Source organism: Nuphar pumila, chromosome 6 (assembly GCF_984573655.1).
Source record: "Nuphar pumila chromosome 6, dmNupPumi1.hap1.1, whole genome shotgun sequence".
Taxonomy (NCBI): Eukaryota; Viridiplantae; Streptophyta; class Magnoliopsida; order Nymphaeales; family Nymphaeaceae; genus Nuphar; species Nuphar pumila.
In genome coordinates this window covers 33,568,752-33,590,923 of record NC_143254.1, presented here as the reverse complement: position 1 = coordinate 33,590,923, position 22,172 = coordinate 33,568,752, and the positions used below count along the sequence as shown (strand labels likewise).

At 37.5% G+C, this 22,172-nt stretch overlaps 2 protein-coding genes across 2 annotated transcripts in view; one reads left to right on the top strand and one right to left on the bottom strand.

Moving 5' to 3' along the window:
* Window positions 1-3,304, bottom strand: part of LOC149834586 (SH3 domain-containing protein) — a 39,134-nt gene extending 35,830 nt beyond the window's left edge. The window contains exon 1 of the mRNA XM_090010199.1: window positions 3,172-3,304. Within this exon, the coding sequence (XP_089866325.1) occupies window positions 3,172-3,231 (60 nt within the window). The 5' untranslated portion in view covers window positions 3,232-3,304. The remainder of the gene's footprint in view (window positions 1-3,171) is intronic.
* Window positions 3,305-6,733: 3,429 nt separating this feature from the next.
* On the top strand, window positions 6,734-21,751 carry LOC149834585 (uncharacterized). The gene is made up of 9 exons (XM_090010198.1): window positions 6,734-6,898; window positions 7,984-8,133; window positions 10,913-11,088; window positions 18,773-18,837; window positions 18,947-19,048; window positions 19,145-19,300; window positions 20,633-20,752; window positions 20,978-21,104; window positions 21,228-21,751. Exons 1-9 carry the CDS (start codon window positions 6,843-6,845, stop codon window positions 21,341-21,343), a joined length of 1,068 nt encoding a protein of 355 aa, XP_089866324.1. The 5' UTR covers window positions 6,734-6,842; the 3' UTR covers window positions 21,344-21,751.
* Window positions 21,752-22,172: the final 421 nt, after the last annotated feature.

The following is a 22,172-nucleotide window of genomic DNA, read 5'->3' as shown; positions in this document are numbered from 1 at the left end:
TCTTCAGAGAACCCTTTTCAGTTCATCTCATATTGTAGTAGATTTGCACGCAGGTCTTCAAAGTTGGGCAGATCAGGTAAACACAATAAAGAAGTAACAATCATATGATAGTCAGGTCCCAATCCACTCAGAGTTTGTTGTACCATATCTTTATCACTCACTGCATACCCAACAATTGCTAGTTGATCTGTGATGATCTTCATTTTGTTCAAATACTTCATGACAGTCATGGAGTCTTTTCTCAACATCTGAAATTCTCTTTTAAAAAATATTATCCTAGCCTGAGAAACCTGTGAATATGTCTGAACTAATCTGTCCCAAAGCTGCATAGTTGTACAGTCATCTGAAATTGCCACAAGCACCTCATGTGACAATGTAGAGGTAATATAAGCAACTAACGCCTCGTCTCTTTTCATCCAAGTTACAAATTCTGGATTTCTAACATATACTGTGGTAAATGCTCCTTTACTATCATTTTCTTCTCGTGATATAAACTCTAGAGGGACTGGAACAGATCCATCCAGTCCAGAAAGATCTTGACTCCTAATGAAAGAAATGATCAGCCTCTTCCAAGTCAGAAAATTAAAATTGTTTAATTTTTCAGACACGAGTTGACCAAGAAAGCTTAAAGAAAGACCAGACTGAGAATGAAATCAATCTATGTTTCACAATAAGAAGAATATGTCCAGCACACAACCCGGTAATAGCTAAAGAAATCAGTATATCTAAAAGCAACTTTCAATCTCAAAGAAATTCCTGTATCCTCTTTTTTTTTTGCAGAACAGTCATGCAGACGACTAAAGTAACTGGAATCGATTTTTTTTTTTTTCAGAATAGACTATATCGGGCTATGTGAAGGACAATAGACAATAAGAAAAAAAAAATACAGATCTGAAACAAAACCACAAATTTGGTATCTAATTTAGATCAGATATTGAATTTTGGTCAGATCTGTAATTATCCAGATTTGAATAAATAGGTGAGCACTAAGTACGAAAATTTAAAATGAACACATAAGTAAAAGCCCATATCTGATATTGATTTAGAGTTGTTCAAGAGGGAAAAGAATGAAAATGGCAAATGAAGCCAGATCTGAATCTGATCAGATCTGATCAAGAAAGGATTAACGAGGTTGATAGGCAACTGATTACGTGATCAGACTTGATTCTGATCAGATCTGATCAACAAGAAGAAGACAACACAGAATCGATTAATAACAGAGAAACATGATCAGATCTGATCAAGAAGGTGATGCAGAAATATTTTGGGAATTAAGAAGGCGAGACAGAATTGGTTAATGATAGAAAACGTGATCAAATCTGATTTTGATAATGTCTGATCAAGGATGAGAAGTAGGAAGAGATAGAAAATCAATTTTCTAACTTGGGAGACTGAACAATCTTTCTGGACATAGCTTTTGGAAGCAATCCCAGATCCAGCTCTAGCGTGGCTCTGATACCATGTTAGATTTTATAAAATCCAGAGTTTTATCATGCGTGAAGAGTGAGGAACACAGAGAGAGAGAGAGGAGTAGAAGAAAAATCCTGATTCCCATTACAGGTATCAGCTGCTAAACTTCTCATTATATGATGTTACTAATACAAAATTTTAGGGTACTAAAATACCCTTTTATAACAAAGAATAATTACATATGTGTCATTAATAAAAGGAATACATGATTACGAGTCTGAACCCCGACCCGTGACCCGATATGAACAAAAGCACGTCTTTTCAAAAGTAATGCTACCTGTCTCAAAAAAGTTTTAAAGAAAAAAAAGAGATCGTCTTTGGCCAGATCGTCCAACCTTTTCATAGGACCAACGGTTTTTCTATCATACAATCCACAACAAATCGAATGAAGCCTACTTGTTACACCGAGTAGCCCGTGCTACCCTACACTGCTGTGAGTGTAGCATTCAATAATGAAGATTGATTTGTCTTGTATGTCAGACAATTATAGGTACTTCCAATATGAGGGATGTGCTTTTTTGGTAGTATTTATTTGGCAGACTTCCTCATGTGATGCATGCAAGTATAATCAAGTAAAAGAGAAACCAAAGTGGCTGTGTTGCATTTATAGAGCAATCTCCCCTACCATAAGAATCTTAGATTAAGATGCTTTACAGTAAACTGTTAAAATTTTAGCGAAGCTCATAAACATTAACTACAAAGGAGACTCTATACTTGATATCCCTAAAGGTCATGTACCTTAAGTGTTAGCCGTTTCAAAGTAACAGCAGATAGGAATGGTTGCTAATACTGAACATAGGACATATGCATCCATAAGACAATGTATTTCGCAGCTAAATGTTCACGTCCTAGATAATATCATTCTTGGCCACAGAGACTGTTTGGAGATGTACAGTAAACATGGTTCGGGCAAGCGTCAACTCGAAAACAGGCATATTTTGGAAAAGCAGTGATACTATTGTCATCAACATATAATTTAGTAACCAATTTATCGATGTCACATCTGTCCTGTTTCTCCATAGTATGCTATAACATATCCTGTGAACCAGCACAAGAAAAAAAAAAGAGAAATTAAGAGTCAGAATCAGTTAACTCATTCAAATGCATAATCGGTACCCACCATCATAGGAAATCCAGCCATTCGACTTGCGAAACGCAAAAAGGTATGCAGTTCATGTATCACAGGACCAATAAATAGCAGCAAAACGAAATTTTTAAAAGAGAAAAAAGGGTTGAAGTCGAGAACACCATCATTCTCATATCAATTATTCAAATTTGTCCTGGAATTCTAAGCATATTCTGACCGCAGAAACCATTGCCTTTGAAAGAGATAGCATTTCTAATGGAACATTTAACGACCTCGTACCAGAACATATTAACCACAAATCCAAGTAAAATGCACAATCACAAAGCAAAATTGGAACCGAATTGAGAAAGAGAGATTCAAAATCACCCACAACAAGAAAACAGAAAAAAAAAACACCACCCAAGAAAATACCAAACAAAAAGCGCATCTCAAAAAACCAACTAGTGACTCGAATTTGGTATTTTTAGATATAGATCTGAGCATCAGCATTGTGCCGACAACAGAAACCAAAAAGACTACAAGGAAAGAAAAAGGGATTTGGACGCGTAGCCCGAATTCATTGGGTTGAAATACAAGAAGCAGGCATCAAGAGGAGAGGGAAGAGGATTGATTACCTGTTGTTGCTTGGCCACCTGCTCTTTGAGTTTGCTCGCTTGTTTCCTGAGAGCATCCATTTTCCCAACCTCTGTGAGATCTCCTCTTCCTTCTTCCTTCTTCCTCCTTGTTCTTCTTGTTCTGCTGCTGCTGCTGCTGACTAATGGAGTTTTGCATGTGGGTTCGTGTGGATCCAATTACCAAAATTTAACCATCCATGGGTTCCTTTCATTTTTTCCAAGAAGACTGTCAAATTAGTCGGGTCATGACCCGACCCGGACCTTTGTCAAGACCCGTTTGTTTCAATGGGTGGGAACTGGGAAGGAAAGTGGTTTTCCCATGAAAGGCACGCCCCACGGGGGTTTTGTTACACACCATTACGTGGGACGCAGCTTTCGATCGAAACAGCCGCAACCCAAAAAACTTGTTTCTTGGGGTGAGAAGGGGTTGTGACTTGTGAGTTGTGACCACGTTTTCCCTTGAGAACAAGATGAACCACATTTATTATGTGGGCCCCACACCACTTTTCTTTGGGGATGTGGTTTGAACCTCCGTTGTGAAGAAGGCCCATTTCGTAGGAAAGAGAGGTTCGTTAGTGTGAAAGAGGTTGAGCCAACACACCCTTATATTGTTGCTTCTTGGGTTCCATCAAACCAAGGACTTAAACGAGCTAGACTTGGGCCAGACATAATCGAAAGTTGAGGATGTAAACAGTTCGGATTTAGATCGTATATTTCATTGAATCCAAATCAGTGTAGTCGAAATGGGATTCAATTAATAATCGGATCCAGATTTAGTACCAAACTTTGCATTTGAATTCGAGTTCAAATCCGAAAACTCCTAGTTAAAAAAAAATCTGAATCTAAATACATGCAAATGTTGGTTTTTAAGCAGTTTGAATCTGGATTTAATTTTGGCTAATCTTCATCGGACCAGGAATCTGAATCTGAAACTGATTGTGCTAAATCTGATTAAGCCAGATTCGGTAATAGAGTCCGACCCGTTTACTTCCCCATCGGAAGCACTAACCGAGTCGGGTCTTGTTGAACTAGAGTCAAAACTGGAGTTCAGACTCTCACACAAAAAATGCTCAAAGCAAATCCAAATCTTATCATCAATCGGGTATGGGCTTGCTTACTGAATCCGACTAAACAGACTCGGATTCGGTAAGACATCCGCCAAACCCGAACCATTTTTCACTCTCACACGATCACCCTTTTCTTTCCGGAAGCAGGTCCGATGCTTAACATGAGCGTTTTTGCTCATGATGACATCGTGGCCATCCGATTTGCATTTTAAAAAGTTCAAAAGTCAACAAAACCATGTGGTATTCATCCAAAATGCAAACAGACGGCCGCAATGTCGGCATGAGCAAAAACGCTCATGTTCAGCATGACCTGATCTGCTTCCTTTCTTTCCACCGTCGAGGCTTTGCTTTGTGTCCTCCATCGAAACCCAACGTAGTCTCTCTCTCTCTCTCTCTCTCTCTCTCTCTCTCTCTCCATTGACGCTCTTCTGCACTGCACGACCTCTCTTTGAGGCCGCTTCAGTCTCAAATCGCCATCGTCGCCGGTTGGGTTTCGACGGCCGTTGACGCTGCTTTTCTCCTCTCTCTTCGGTGTTGCTTGCAGCATTTCTGAGAGCATTGGAGGCGTGAGGTTCATCTCGAAGGGCTTGGGTGCTACTCTTGAATCTGTCTAGTAAACAATAAAAAGGAAAAGGATTTGTGCCGATTGTGCATGAATATCTTGCTCTCTTCGATTGGTCTGTCTTCGGGATGTCATTCTCCAAATTGTTCGAATAAATGACTTATTTCTTCTTCATTATTTCGTCCGTTACTGGAAATTGTTCCTTCCAAGGACCCCAAGACGAGCTCGGTGTTTTCGGGGAGATTTGTTGGCTGATCGGTTTTGTATGGATTTGAAGATGCATTTGGATTGCTTGGCCAGGAGATTCTTCAATCCCTCCTCGTCTTATTTGCTTCCTCCAGTAGCTCTTCCTTCTACAAGGTCTCTCTCTCTCTCTCTCTCTCTCTCTCTCTCTCTCTCTCTCTCTCTCTCTCTCTCTCTCACACACACACACACGCACGATATTTGGGTTTGATTTTCATTGTCGTTATGGTAAATTACAAGTATTGCTATCGCTTGACGATGGGCTCTGCAATATGGTAACGCTAATTTTTGAGCTTTTGAACTATGAAGATTGGTTTTCAAAGTCATAATGTCATTTGTGGAACTCTCCAAATCAATAAAATGCTAGTATTTTAGTTCATTGTTTGATGATTCATGCAACAAGGTGCTAGCCAATAAAAGCAGGCCTCATTAGAAAAGGGATGCCAATAGGCCATAAACTAAACATAAGAAGAAGTAATTGTGGATATTTGTTACTGTCAAAAATCTGTATGAAGCATTGAAAGCATTTTGGCCTCCATGGACTAAAAGATGGAATATCCAGAAATTGTTTTGGGGCGTTAGAGTTGGCAAGTTTCTGACAAGAATGAAGCTATCTGGTAAGAGTGTGCAGTCATCATGAGTTGCGTTCTTAATTGCTTAAGCGCCCATCGCCTTAGTAAGTTTAATTATTGTAGCTGTCCTGGTTAGGTACATAACTGGACTGGAACTCTTGGAACATATATTAACAAAATCTGAAGAAAAAACAAGGAAGAAAAAAAATGCAGGAAGGGTAAATCTTTTGCCAAAATTTGTGACAGTTGGATATAGGGATTTTCTATAAGGTTTTAAGGAAATTCTGAAAATCACCATGAATATAATAGAGTTGATGTTGTAAGACTATTGGAGGTGTTTTTGGCTTGTTTCTTTAAAAATGTTCTCTATTTGAGTTATGGCAACGGACTGAAACTCTTAGAAAATATATTATCAAATCTGAAGAAAAGGAGAAATCTGCCAAAAAAGTAAATTTTTTGCAAGACTTTGTGACAGTAGTATATGGAAATTTTCTTTAGGGTTTTCGGATTTGAACTCGAATTCAAATGCAAAGTTTGGTACTAAATCTGGAACCGATTATTAATTGAATCCCATTTCGACTACACAGATTTGGATTCAATGAGATATTTTTACATCCTCAACTTTCGATTATGTCTGGCCCAAGTCTAGCTCGTTTACGTCCTTGGTTTGATGGAACCCAAGAAGCAACAATATAAGGGTGTGTTTGGCTCAACCTCTTTCACACTAACGAACCTCTCTTTCCTACGAAATGGGCCTTCTTTCCCACGGAGGTTCAAACCACATCCCCAAAGAAAAGTGGTGTGGGGCCCACATAATAAATGTGGTTCATCTTGTTCTCAAGGGAAGACGTGGTCACAAGTCACAACCCCCTCTCACCCCAAGAAACAAGTTTTTTGGGTGGCGGCTGTTTCGATCGAAAGTTGTGTCTCACGTAATGGTGTGTAACAAAACCCCAGTGGGGCGTGCCTTTCATGAGAAAGCCACTTTCCTTCCCAGTTCCCACCCATTGAAACAAACGGGTCTTGACAAAGGTCCGGGTCGGGTCATGACCCGACTAATTTGACAGTCTTCTTGGAAAAAATAAAAGGAACCCATGGATGGTTAAATTTTGGTAATTGGATCCACACGAACCCACATGCAAAACTCCATTAGTCAGCAGCAGCAGCAAAACAAGAAGAACAAGGAGGAAGAAGGAAGAGGAGATCTCACAGAGGTTGGAAAAATGGATGCTCTCAGGAAACAAGCGAGCAAACTCAAAGAGCAGGTGGCCAAGCAACAATAGGTAATCAATCATCTTCCCTCTCCTCTTGATGCCTGCTTCTTGTATTTCAACCCAATGAATTAGGGCTACGCGTCCAAATCCCTTTTTCTTTCCTTGAAGTCTTTTTGGTTTCTGTTGTTGGCGCAATGCTGACGCTCAGATCTATATCTAAAAATAACAAATTCGAGTCACTAGTTGGTTTTTTGAGATGCGCTTTTTGTTTGGTATTTTCTTGGGTGGTGTTTTTTTTCTGTTTTCTTGTAGTGGGTGATTTTGAATCTCTCTTTCTCAATTCGGTTCCAATTTTGCTTTGTGATTGTGCATTTTACTTGGATTTGTGGTTAATATGTTCTGGTACGAGGTCGTTAAATGTTCCATTAGAAATGCTATCTCTTTCAAAGGCAATGGTTTCTGCGGTCAGAATATGCTTAGAATTCCAGGACAAATTTGAATAATTGATATGAGAATGATGGTGTTCTCGACTTCAACCCTTTTTTCTCTTTTAAAAATTTCGTTTTGCTGCTATTTATTGGTCCTGTGATACATGAACTGCATACCTTTTTGCGTTTCGCAAGTCGAATGGCTGGATTTCCTATGATGGTGGGTACCGATTATGCATTTGAATGAGTTAAATGATTCTGACTCTTAATTTCTCTTTTTTTTCTTGTGCTGGTTCACAGGATATGTTATAGCATACTATGGAGAAACAGGGCAGATGTGACATCGATAAATTGGTTACTAAATTATATGTTTATGACAATAGTATCACTGCTTTTCCAAAATATGTCTGTTTTTGAGTTGGAGCTTGCCCGAACCATGTTTACTGTACATCTCCAAACAGTCTATGTGGCCAAGAATGATATTATCTAGGACGTGAACATTTAGCTGCGAAATACAGTGTCTTATAGATGCATATGTCCTATGTTCAGTATTAGCAACCATTCCTATCTGTTGTTACTTTGAAACGGCTAACACTTAAGGTACATGACCTTTAGGGATATCTTATTTCGAATAAATATATTTTTACATCCTCTCCAAATTGTTCGAATAAATGACTTATTTCTTCTTCATTATTTCGTCCGTTACTGGAAATTGTTCCTTCCAAGGACCCCAAGACGAGCTCGGTGTTTTCGAGGAGATTTGTTGGTTGATCGGTTTTGTATGGATTTGAAGATGCATTTGGATTGCTTGGCCAGGAGATTCTTCAATCCCTCCTCGTCTTATTTGCTTCCTCCAGTGGCTCTTCCTTCTACAAGGTCTCTCTCTCTCTCTCTCTCTCTCTCTCTCTCTCTCTCTCTCTCTCTCTCTCTCTCTCTCTCTCTCTCTCTCTCTCTCTCTCTCTCTCTCTCTCTCTCTCTCTCTCTCACACACACACACACACACACACTCACGCACGATATTTGGGTTTGATTTTCATTGTCGTCATGGTAAATTACAAGTATTGCTATCGCTTGACGATGGGCTCTGCAATCTGGTAACGCTAATTTTTGAGCTTTTGAACTATGAAGATTGGTTTTCAAAGTCATAATGCCATTTGTGGAACTCTCCAAATCAATAAAATGCTAGTATTTTAGTTCATTGTTTGATGATTCATGCAACAAGGTGCTAGCCAATAAAAGCAGGCCTCATTAGAAAAGGGATGCCAATAGGCCATAAACTAAACATTAGAAGAAGTAATTGTGGATATTTGTTACTGTCAAAAATCTGTATGAAGCATTGAAAGCATTTTGGCCTCCATGGACGAAAAGATGGAATATCCAGAAATTGTTTTGGGGCGTTAGAGTTGGCAAGTTTCTGACAAGAATGAAGCTATCTGGTAAGAATGTGCAGTCATCATGAGTTGCGTTCTTAATTGCTTAAGCGCCCATCGCCTTAGTAAGTTTAATTATTGTAGCTGTCCTGGTTAGGTACATAACTGGACTGGAACTCTTGGAACATATATTAACAAAATCTGAAGAAAAAACAAGGAAGAAAAAAAATGCAGGAAGGGTAAATCTTTTGCCAAAATTTGTGACAGTTGGATATAGGGATTTTCTATAGGGTTTTAAGGAAATTCTGAAAATCACCATGAATATAATAGAGTTGATGTTGTAAGACTATTGGAGGTGTTTTTGGCTTGTTTCTTTAAAAATGTTCTCTATTTGAGTTATGGCAACGGACTGAAACTCTTAGAAAATATATTATCAAATCTGAAGAAAAAGAGAAATCTGCCAAAAAAGTAAAATTTTTGCAAGACTTTGTGACAGTAGTATATGGAAATTTTCTTTAGGGTTTTACCAAATCCTGAAAATCACCATGGAAGTAATGGAGTTGATGTTTTAAGAATATTGGTAGTGTTATGTCAGAGGGCTCGATGACAGGAACCAAGGTTTGATTTTCCTGTTAGATGGCTTGTTCTGTTATAAAGGTTCTTAATTGGAGTTGTGATAAGCTTGTGAAGGGAAAGCTCCTCACTGATAATTTTGATTGACTTGCTCTCCCTAGACAGTCTTTTTGTAAATTGGAACAAAATGCTTTTGGATATTGTAATTGTTTGAAATCTGTTCAATTTCCTAGAATCATTAATAAACTGATAATGTGTAACTGACATGTCATTTTGTAAGTGAATGTTACATCAACATTTTTACTTTTTCTCTTCTTGGGTTTGCAATCTCTCTACTTTCACAAATGCAATTGAGGCTATGCTTGGGACCCTTGCATTGAGATGGAAACACGGTTTCCATGTGTTTTTTAAAACATGGTTTTGAAGTTTATGGAGTTGCCAACTCCCCCTGTTGTTTGGGAGTGCTCCTTGGTTTCTAGGTGGTTATGGCATTTCAAGGACTTGGGGTTGGTTCCCAAACAAGTGTAGTAGTTTGTTGTAAAAGATAGTCATAAGTTTTTACTCTTAGAAGTCAAAGAAGAGATGAGATTTTGGACTGATTTGACCACTGTATGTTCCCATGTACAAACATAGGTGGACCAATACCTTTATTTTCTGGTTAGCATGCATCAGTAAATTAGATTTGAACTCAGATTTAGGTAGGAAGACGTGTTACGAGATTGATATCTATGGGCTTCCTGACACTATTAAATCAGAATTTAACGTAAAATGTCTAAATGTGTTCAAACACATTAAAAATGAATATTTTGTGTTTTTTATTAAATTCAAAGTCAAAAAGCCTTAAAAAAACAAATGGGGTTTGAAGGGATTTCTTCAAGTCAAATGCAATGCAGATCTGATCCAAACTGATACCATGTAGGGTCTGTACAGAAGACAAATCAAGTGTGTTCTTTGAGCCATCACCAGGCTCCTCCTCTGCCACCAGTGGTCGTGTCACTGGAACAAGTGTAGCATACCGGCATGGCTTTAGCCTCTGGAATGGGCCTTGATTGTGATTTTTTTAGGAAGCATCTTGAGCACCTGATCTTGAGTTCTTGCTCGTCGGACGTAGAAGGGAGGTGTCAGATATGCATTAGAGAGGCATCAAAATGAGAAGTTGACAAAAAACACCTGTGGTATTGAGGGTTATTTTGGGTTGCCAACACCATGCCCAATGCAGTGTTTTGGGCAACAAAATGGCTCCCAAACATTGGTGGGCATTGGGGAATCCACAATGCAGTTCCGACACCCTCCGTTGCAAGGTTCCCAAACAGAGCCTTGCTGCATGTTTGCGATGCCCTGTGACTTTTTGTTCTTGTGATTGTAAATCACAATCACCATACGTTCTCAAGGTTAGTGGAACATGAAAAGTAGAAGTTGTGATTGTGATTGCCAGCTGTGGTTGGTTTTGCCTCTTTTTGCCTTGAAACTTGTGAAAGTATCAAAGTAGATAACAAGGTTGATACTCTCTCAGCTACTACTTTCTCACCTGTGACCAAAACAAACATGTCCTTGATTTTCTTATATTCCATGAAACTTCTTTTTATCATTTGAGATGTACATATACAGTAGCTTTAGTTATTTTAGCACTACATTAAGTGCATATCTACAATCTGAATACAATCTAAGTGAAATTGATCTTAAAATGACAATGTTCTTATGTTTATCCACAGGGAGACCCATCTTTGGTATGTTGTTCCTGATGAGGTGAAAAACAAATCTCTCTTGAAGCTATACATGGAGCAATTATCATTAGATGAAAGAGAAAATGTTTATCGCATGAACGGTGAAAAGCTTCAAAAGCATGCCCTATTAACTCGTACATTGGTGCGCACTACCCTTGTGAGATGTAGGATTCAAGTTCCTTTCCTGTGTTGTGTTTGTATTTGAAATCCGTGTGCATGATATTCTTGTCAGTGACATTCATTTCAATTAATTCGGTGATATTTTAAGTTCTACTTTGTTTGTGTCTCCTTGCATATACTTGTTAATATTGTTCAAAATTTAAATTGTTATAGCCAGAGTTTTTTGGATTATATTTTTACCGAAATTCGCTATGGTAGTATCTGGTTATGGATATGGTGTAGTTATGATTTGCAACTTTTACTGATTTTCTATTTTATGCATTCAGAATTGCAATTCAATTTGTAGATATTGCAAATTGTTTCAAGTGTCTTATTTTCAGTCAACTTATTATGTTGAGCTTGAGTAGTTGTTGATGGGGGATACATGTGTAGGCTCTGTTAGGGAGGTGCTTATGCATTTTTTATTATTCTTTATAGTTTTAGTTTTTCAAAATTCCAAGATTTTCCCAAGAAAAAACACTTTTTGAAAAAAATACTCAAAGAAAACTCTCAGCAAGAAATTTCCAAGAATGATACTAATGACTATGATGTTATATGTGTGCGTGCGTGTGTATGTGTGAATGTTGCCAAACTAAAACCTAAATGTAATAACATTTGACCCACCTAGTTAGTTTTCAGCTTATTTGGATGGTCAATAACCGAAGCCCTCTCAATGTTGAATCTTTTTACATGAGTCCATATTTGATACTGTTGTGACAGGTAAGGTAAAATGAGATGAAGAATAGAGTTATATGTTACAAAGTAGGATGCGAGTTGGCAACTTGCAGGATTTACCATCCTTATTTACTGCCCAGAAGTTTCCCATTTCAATCAAAATCCTTCAGGTAGCTTCAGGTAGAAGAATTTGGCAAATACCTCCTCTCAGTGAAGGAAAGCAAAATGTGGAAAAAAGAGGAAATGTTATGTGGACTTCCTGCCTATTTTGACAAATCTGCCAGTTCCTCCTTCTCAAAGCGGTTAGGTGGCAGTCCACTGTAAAATTGTCTATGAAAAGACAATACACATACGAGCACAAAAAATATGGAAAAGATGTGCACGAAGGCACTCTCACAATACTTGAACAAATACGCAAAAGCGTAAAAACAATAAACATGCACAATGGCATGTATTTTATAGAAGGAACCGAATGCTTGAGACTCTCAAGCTTAGGAAAAACAAGAGGGGATCACCCCTATTTATACAAGAAGAGGGTGCAAAGGGGCTCCCAAAGGAGTCGTTGGGGAGCCCCCAACGGTCACTTTTGTGACCGTTGGGGACCCCCCAACGACTCTATTGGGGATCCCCAATGCACCTTTTGTGAAAAGGTGAAAAGAAATAAAAAATAAAAAACAAAAAAAAATAAAAAGAAAAGATACAACATATTCCTATTGGAATATGCGCAAAAAGGAAATTTACAATAATACCCTTATTGGGTGAACAAAAAGAAAATAATATATAAATATATATACTTATATATATAGAGATACATATACATATAAATATTATATGTATATGTATCTCTAAGTATATAAGTATATATATTTATATTTACATCAACGATTTTAGGAGGAGATACATTTTAACACCCCCCCTCAAACTTACGGTGTGATAACCGCAAGTTTGCCAAGGAGGAAATGAAATCTGGGCGAACATAGAGCTTTGGTGAAGAAGTCAGCTAGCTGATACTCAGACGTTACGTATGGTAGATCAATGACCTTCTTCAAATATTCTTCTCTGACATAATGACAGTCCATCTCTATATGCTTTGTTCGCTCGTGAAAGGTGTGATTCTTGGCAATATAAATTGCACTTTTATTGTCACAGCATAACTTTGTTGGTTCTCTGATAAACACTCCCATATCTTCCAAAAGACTTCGAATCCATACAATTTCCATGGTGGTAGATGCCATGGCTCTATATTCGGCTTCAGTGGATGACAGGGAGACCTTTTGTTGCTTTTTGCATCGCCATGAGATCAATGACTCACCTAAGAAAACACAGAAACCAGTGGTGGAGTGACGGTTACTAGGGTCACCTCCCCAATCTGAGTCAGTATAAGCAAGCAATTTCAATTCAGAGGAAGAGGATAGAAATACTCTCTTATTTACCGTTCCCTTCAAATATCTGATGATGCGGAGCACAACACTCATATGAATGGTTGTAGGAGCATGCTGAAACTGACTGGCGATGTGTATAGCATGTGACAAGTCGGGTCGAGTAATGCTAAGATACATTAAAGACCCTACCAACTGCCTGTAAGGAGTAGGATCGGTTAGAGGAACACCGTCGTCAATCTTCATTTTTGCTCCTACAACTTCAGGAGTTTCGCATACTTTGTCATCAGAAATACCTGACCTGTCAATAATCTCGCAGGCAAGTTTAGATTGAGATAGAAAATAACCACGTTGCGAATAGGCAACCTCAATTCCAAGAAAATATGTCAGAAAACCTAAGTCTGACATCTCAAATTTTGAAGTCAAGACGGACTTAATACCCTTGACTCCTTGAACATCATCACCTGTTATTAACATGTCATCAACGTAAAGTAATAAAATTACAATCCCTGCATTAGATTTTCTAGTAAACAAAGCAGTGTCAGTATAACACGATGAAAAACCATTTTCCAACATTACACTGGTAAATCTATCATACCAGGCTTTGGGGGCTTGCTTTAAGCCATAGAGAGCCTTACGAAGACGAAGAACTTTATCCTTAGGAATTATCATGCCTGGTGGGGCATCCATATATACTTCTTCGTTAAGATCACCATTTAAAAAAGCATTTTTAACATCCATTTTAAAAATGTTCCAATTTTTAATAGATGCAATAGTAATAAGACACCTAACAGTAACCATCTGAGCTACAGGGGCAAAGGTTTCTTCGTAATCAATTCCATACTCTTGCCCATACCCTTTAGCAACTAAGCGAGCTTTATACCTTTCTAAAGAACCATCACTCTTAGTTTTAACTTTAAAGACCCATCGACAGCCTATAGTTTTCTTTCCTATAGGTAGAGTTTGAAAATCCCAAGTTCCTGCCCTCTTAAGAGCATTAAGTTCACTTTGCATGGCTTCTTGCCATTCTATACATTTTTTAGCTTCTGCAAAATTTTTTGGTTCGAAATAAGACTGAATAGCACTAAGACAAGCCCTATATCGGGGTGAAAAAGAATTAAACGATACAAAGCGAGTTGGAGGTCTTCTATTTCTTTCAGATCTTCTATGGTCAAGAGGAGTGGAAAGCTCACTATATTGATCAATAGCACTTCTAAAGGTGTCTTGGTTTCTACGAGAGTAGGTAATAGGCTCACTTGGAACTCTACTTTCTGGATCATTAGGTTCACCAATATCTTCATCATTTTCCTCATCATGGTTTAATGATACATCATCATCACTGGATATGTCATCATTACTAGATAACAAGTCGAATAAGAAGGAGTAATCAAAATTTTCTTGTTGAGAAACATTTTTTTCAAGACCACTCTCATTTTCTAAAAAAGTTACATTTCTAGAGACATATAACTTATCCTCTCGAAGATCGTAACAACGAAACCCTTTTTGAGTTTCGGAATAACCAAGAAAAACACAAGGGATAGCCTTGGGTGAAAGCTTGTCATTCTTATCCGTAAGTATGAAACACTTACATCCGAAGACCCTTAACCTATTATAATCAGGTTCAAGCTTATGTAATATCTCAAAAGGAGATATTTTACCTAATAACCTAGATGGTAGACGATTTATTAAATAAACAGAAGCAGGGCTGCTTCGGCCCAAAAGTTTTTAGGAATATTTTGAGATATAAGAAGAGTCCTAGTGGTCTCAATAATGTGCCTATGTTTTCTTTCAGCCAACTCATTCTGTTGAGGTGTTTTAGGACAAGACCTTTGGTGAATAATACCGTGATCCTCAAGATATACCTTAAATTGATTGGAGAGATATTCTCCCCCAGAGTCACTTCTAAAAATCTTTATGTTGCTATTGAATTGATTCTTAATCATTGAGTGAAAATTTTTAAAACATGAAAACACTTCATGTTTAAACTTAAGAAAATATATCCACGAGTAACGGGAAAAGTCATCCACAAATATTACATAATAAGAAAAACCTCCTTTTGAAACAACAGGTGCGGGTCCCCAAACATCTGAGTGAACAATTTCGAAAGTTTTGGAAGAGAACATAGTTCTTTGCTCAAAAGGTAAGCTGCGCATTTTTTCGAGAATGCAGTCATTACAAGAAAAAGAGCTTTTACATAGGTCTTTTGCAAAATGTAAATATGATAACTTGGTGATATTAGGATGACCAAGTCTTTTGTGCCATACATTTATATCCTTATGTCGGGCAACATTACACAAAACTTTTGGAACTTGAAGAGATTCCATATAGTATAGATCTCCTCTTCTAAAGCCTTCCCCAATCAATTTCCCGGACTGGCGATCCTGTATTAAGCATTTGTCACAAGAAAATTTAATATCATAGCCATGGTCCGTGAGTTGAGAAACAGAGAGGAGGTTTAAGTTAAGTTTAGGTATAAATCTGATTTTTTGAATAGAAAACTCTTGAGTTTCAAAATTACCTATTCCTTTAATTTCAAGGGAGGTTCCATCAGCAGTGGAGACATAAGATGGGGAACGGTTTTTCAAATAATCGGAAAGTGACAAAAAGTTTGGGGACATATGAAAAGATGCACCAGAGTCCAAAAGCCAAGAGATTTTACCTGGAGGAGAAGAAGTGGATACGGCCGCACCGGAGGTAGATCCCTTGAGGAGAGGTTGAAGGGCTTCCACTATTTGATTTATAGAAAGAGTCCCACTTGAAGACGCCTCATCCTTCTGTGGTACACCAGTGGTAGCCATAGCTAGAAGTCTCTTCCATTTAGGACATACGGGTTTGATGTGTCCCGGTTCTTTACAAAAATGACAAATAGTTTTGCTATAGTCCCTTCTTCCTCTTTGACCACCATTTTCACCTTGATTTTGGAATTTAAAATGAGCGGGACGATAGGTTTTTACATTGTTTCCGGGTCTTGATACGACATTGACCTCACTATGTTCTTCAATATTACAAGGGACCGCAAGGACATTTGGTCCTTGTTTACATAAATTCATACGAGTCTCTTCACCACTTAACTTGGTGAGAACATCTTCAAGAGAAGGGGGAGTGAAAGAGGAGAGAAGAGATGACCTTATTTGCTCAAATTCGGGCCTTAGCCCATTTAAGAAATTGAAGAACCGATCTTCTTCAAGTTGCTTATGACGAAGCTCAATTGCCTCTCCACTCCATTTTGGTTCAAGCATTGCAAGCTCATCCCAAATAGAGGAAAGATCGGCAAAGTATTCCGTAATCGTCATTTCACCTTGGGAGAGAGAGATAGTCTTCTTTTGAAGGTAATACTTATGAGAGAGATCCCTTGAGGTGTACATTTTTTCAAGATAATGCCAAGCTTCCGATGCCTTTTTGAATTTAATAATGTTGGCATTAATCTTGGTTTCTACAGATGAGAAAAACCATGAGAGAATCTTGAAATTCTTCATTTCCCATTCATCGTGTTTCTTGGAGTATTCTTCAAGAGCTTTGGTTCTTTCTTCTCCCTCAAGAATCTTGATTTCGCCTTCTTTTACTATGGTAATCTTGGGTTCCGGTTCCGGAATTGTGCCAAGAACATATCCCCATAGGCCTTTCCCTTTTATATGAGCCTCCATATTTCCGGCCCAAACATGATAGTTGGACCCATTTAATTTGAAACCAAGAGCAAAATGCGACTTTTTTTCTCCCATTAGAGAGAAGAGAGATAGAGAAAAAAGCGTACCAACACAATATTTCCAACACCAATTTTGCACAAGATTCTTCTAAAATATTTGAGAAGAAAGATCCACCACTTCAATCTTCAAGGATCGGAAGGCACGTTTTTCGAGGCACTCGAAAAAAGGAGAATCCCACGATCTTCAATAATCAACCTTGCTTTGATACCATGTAAAATTGTCTATGAAAAGACAATACACATACGAGCACAAAAAATATGGAAAAGATGTGCATGAAGGCACTCTCACAATACTTGAACAAATACGCAAAAGCGTAAAAACAATAAACATGCACAATGGCATGTATTTTATAGAAGGAACCGAATGCTTGAGACTCTCAAGCTTAGGAAAAACAAGAGGGGATCACCACTATTTATACAAGAAGAAAAGGGTGCAAAGGGGCTCCCAAAGGAGTCGTTGGGGAGCCCCCAACGGTCACTTTTGTGACCGTTGGGGACCCCCCAACGACTCTATTGGGGGATCCTCAATGCACCTTTTGTGAAAAGGTGAAAAGAAATAAAAAATAAAAAACAAAAAATAAATAAAAAGAAAAGATACAACATATTCCTATTGGAATATGCGCAAAAAGGAAATTTACAATAATACCCTTATTGGGTGAACAAAAAGAAAATAATATATAAATATATATACTTATATATATAGAGATACATATACATATAAATATTATATGTATATGTATCTCTAAGTATATAAGTATATATATTTATATTTACATCAACGATTTTAGGAGGAGATACATTTTAACAGTCCACATCTGCCATTTCTCTCTGTTTGGTGTATTTTCTCTCTGATTACCGTTCCTGGACAAGCCCTTATACTACTAATCTTGCTGTCATGTGGTTATTTCTATCATCTTTAGTTTTTAACGTATAGTAGCTCAATGTAGACATGAATCAAAATTGCACAGCTGTTATTGTAGTGTAAAAGTCCAATAAATTCTGTCCACAAGTTAATGTGTTCCTTTTCCAATGTATCCCAGTCAAAATCGTTCAATGCCGCAAACCTTCAACAGAAGATAGAGATAGATGTGAAAATGTTCTTTTGAATCCTCTGACATGGTTTATTTTGTTTGACCTTTATAAAAGCTTGGATACATGATGGCTTCATATGCTTATAATTTCTGGTACTTTTCCATGGTAATTTTGGTTATTTGTTTCAGAGGCATACATGCACGTTCCACTCAAAAAACATGTTGCTTCTTTATGCTTCTTTGGGTGCATTCAGCACCATTGAGTCCTGAACCAGCAACCAGCCTATCTAACAACTTTTGATGTCTACAACTTTTCCCAAGAAAATGTAGCTATACCAACAGGTATCATTTTTTTGAAGTTTGATTCTAGAAAATTTAAGCTATCCCTGTTCTCTGAGTTTCATTCCTTTAATGAAGTTACAACGTTTCTTTGCCATCCTGGAATATATCTTGAATGTTTCACCATATGTTTAGGTGGTTCTACAGAGAACCTGGTGGATAGACGGTGCTTCTTTTCATAATGTGGAAGCACCATGCTGTTCAGGAGAGAATCTCTATAGCTTGCAGTATCTAATCCATTAGTTCCCTCTACTTAGGCAACTGCATAAGAATTATACAAGACTGAAGTTTTGTTGCTTATGGCATGTTTTCCACGTGACAGATGAGAATATACATGAACATTTGATAATATATAGATGGAACTTATGCCTCACTGTCATGTGAATTGCATTTTCATATCTTGGGACTGTATTTAGATGTTGCCAGTGATTTATTTGTAGCATATCTCTATGTTCATGTTGTCACATTATTGCATTTTGAACCTATGCCAACTGTAATCGTGCATTTTTCAATATTTTACCTTCCAAAAGATTGACCCTGTCTATCTTTGATATTAAATCAGATACAAATCCTCAGCTGAGTCCGAAATCATTGGAGTTCAGGAAGAACGAATTTGGGAAACCAGAGGTAGGCAATTTAGTACTTCTAGATTCCACAGTTTTTCTCACATAAAACTGTGTTTTATTTATTTAGTATTGTGTAAACATCTTGATGTCTATTATTCATGCATTACTAGGTGGTTTGGCCATATGAGAAAAATTGGGAGCCACCTTCACTGCAATTCAATGTCTCCCATACATCTTCCTTGATTGCCTGTGCTGTGACTGTGGATTCTATGGTGATTTACTGATTCTTTGCCTGCATTATTGCATCATGACATCAATTGGGATAAAAGGAAGATTATTTAATAGGCACTTTGCACATTCTATTTTAGATTGGTATTGACGTTGAAGAAAAGCTGCGGAAGACAAAGAATAACATCCTATCTTTTGCACGGCGCTACTTTTCATCTGGTGAATTTGATTTCTTACAGTCCTTGACAGATCCTGACATTCAACGGCAAGAGTTTATCAAATTGTGGACCATCAAGGTAAGAGAAATCTTCTTTTATATGCCTCTGGTAGTATGTCTAAGTTTTGATCCTGTTAGTGCATGTTGTTCTCGGCTTATATATTACTATATTAGTCATACTGGAACCTTCATAAAAACATCTGTATCCATGTATCCATAGCCGTATCCATGTGACAGCTCTGAAGACCATTGTGGGAAAAAATATCATTCAATTGTGTGAACTTGAGCACAAGTTCTTAACTTAGAAGTACTAGTGTGACCTGCAAGTGATTAAATTAGTCAAGATTTAAGAAGATGGATATAGTTCATAAAAACTATTCTAATTTCAAGATGTATTAAAATCACTTCTAAGTTAAGATCGATGTAGCTGATTCAAACACTATATATATGGAAAAGAACAAACAACATCATTAAATATTTGTTCAATATATGCTTGAGATAAGAAAGATTAGACAAATCTAGGAGTCTTCAAGCTAATTGAATCATGAGCTAATTAACCTGTTATCAACGGGTCCACATACAGGGATCTCAGCCCAAACAAGATCCACATATAAACACATGATGAAATAAATTATGTCAAGGATCTTTTCTCTGGAGATACAACCTTTTGCAGGCAAAACCACAGGCTCTTTTCTTCTTCTTCCTGTCGACATTCTATTTGATGTTTTATGTTATTCTCAAAAAGTGATTACTGCACCACTATGATAATAGAACACAAGTGAGATCACCCTTTTTAGAAAGTAAAGCCACTGAGATAACAAGTTCACGTTCATTGTCTGCATATATTTGTGCACAGAAGCTAGATGTTTAAGTTAGTCTAGGTCTAGTGAACATGTGATAGCTTTATACGATTAGCAATATTGGAAAGTCTTCAACTTCTGAAATTTGTGTTCCCTAGCGCAGATACATGACAGGAATATGATTTGTGAGCCTTGTCCTTATTTGGTTCCAGTGCTTTTGATGAACTTGTTAGATTTCACTGATATTCCACTTATGCATGTAAAACTTTATCTGAACAGTTATTACAAGGTGATCCTACTGCAAGAAAACTCTATGAAGCTGAATTCTCCTTGGACGTGTTGTTACCTTTTCCATTGGAAATATTAAAGTAAAATAGGAAAAATTTGTTAGTGTTTTACCCATGTTGCATCAGTATTATTATTATTTCCACGTAAACTTTCATTTTACATGTTATTTTTGTTTAGCATATATACATTTTTTGACTGAAATGACTGACTGAGCAAAATTTGTGAAATTTCTTGTTCTCTCACCCTTTTATCGTCAATGATTTTATAGGTTTGATTTCTTGTTCAACTTAGATCTCAATGAGTACATAAATATAATTTTTCAGGAAGCCTATGTTAAAGCGTTGGGAACGGGAATTTGGACTGCTCCTTTGAAAGATTTTACAATTCGATTTAGGAAGACTGAAGGACAGCAATCTTCTGGTCAACTTTATTCTCCCCCAAATGTGGGTTGTTCTTTCTGTATAATTCCATCAAGGCTTATATGTTTGTTTGAACTCTCTCTCTCTCTCTCTCTCTCTCTCTCTCTCTCTCTCTCTCTCTCTCTCTCTCTCTCTCTCTCTCTCTGTAGTGCACTTCTGATTCAAATATCTTGATGATTTGTTTTATTTCGGTTTCATAAAATGCTGATGTGGGTAATGATGTATGCACATACTCTTAAATGTATCCAGACAGTACAAACATATCTTGAAACTTCTAGCAGCCATGATGAGCTCTTAAAAAATTGGAGGTTTGCAGTCCTTGAGTTAGCCGATACACACTATGCTGCAATTTGCATGGAAGAGGACCATGTCAAGGGTAAGATATATTTAAAGAAAGCTGATTCACTGTGCAAAGGCTTTTGTCTTCCTGAAAAGCGCTAATTCCTTTCTGATATTCCTTCTGCATTGACAATTCTTGATGCGTTTTCACTGTATGTAGATGAACCACAAGATTTGATGAGATTGAAGGCATGGAGGACAATTCCATTTCTAGAGGATGAACCTGTATCTGGAACAGATGCAGTGGTTGCTGTCAGTGGCTTGACAACGATTTAAGTTGAATGATGCATGGGTTTGAAAGGAGTTTCAGATTGATCATGGCTTCACATTATTTTCAGATGGTAAGGATGTCGACATGGAATAGCAAAGAATTTAGTCTGAGGATTTGGACCAATTGTCTTGATGTGCCCATGGAAGAGTATTTCTAGCACATTTACTTCTCTACAAGAACAATGATGTGTGATGTTGGAACAAGTGGTGAATAAGCGTATTATGAAGTTGATAGATGCTGAAGAATAGTTTTTAGATTTTACTATACCTCTAGCTCCAAATTGTAGCTTTTATCTTTTCTGTGTGTGAGAAAGCACCATTTTTCTAGAGCAGTGTTCATCAGGCTTATGGGTCCAAAACGGTGATCTCCTGTTAGTGTAATTTTCAGTAAATGTCATGATTCCATGATTGGCAGAGAATATATGGATTACAAATTTTGCTTTCATATCAAGGAAATTAAGAAGGATTTGGATATCTGACGTGACACATTTGAAACTGCCCAGAGTTCCTCAACTTTGTCAAACTTTGAACGTCCCACTCTCTCTTCTTCCTCTTGGAGCAATGACATCTAAAGGGTGCATACTTTTGTCAGAGGGAAATGATCATTGTGGTTAGTGGATGTTGAGGATGGGTGTTGTCAGAGGGAAATTGAAAAACTGGTATTACATGGGTGTTGGGTTTGAGAGCCTCTGGGATTATCCGAAAAAAAAAGTGCGGGAGCCTCTGGATTCTTTTCAATTATTATTTGTCAGAGGCTTCAAACATATGGCCAGCTATTCTGAAACCAGCATTGATTTTTTTTCCAGGATATTGGTATCAGTCATTTTGATTGGGT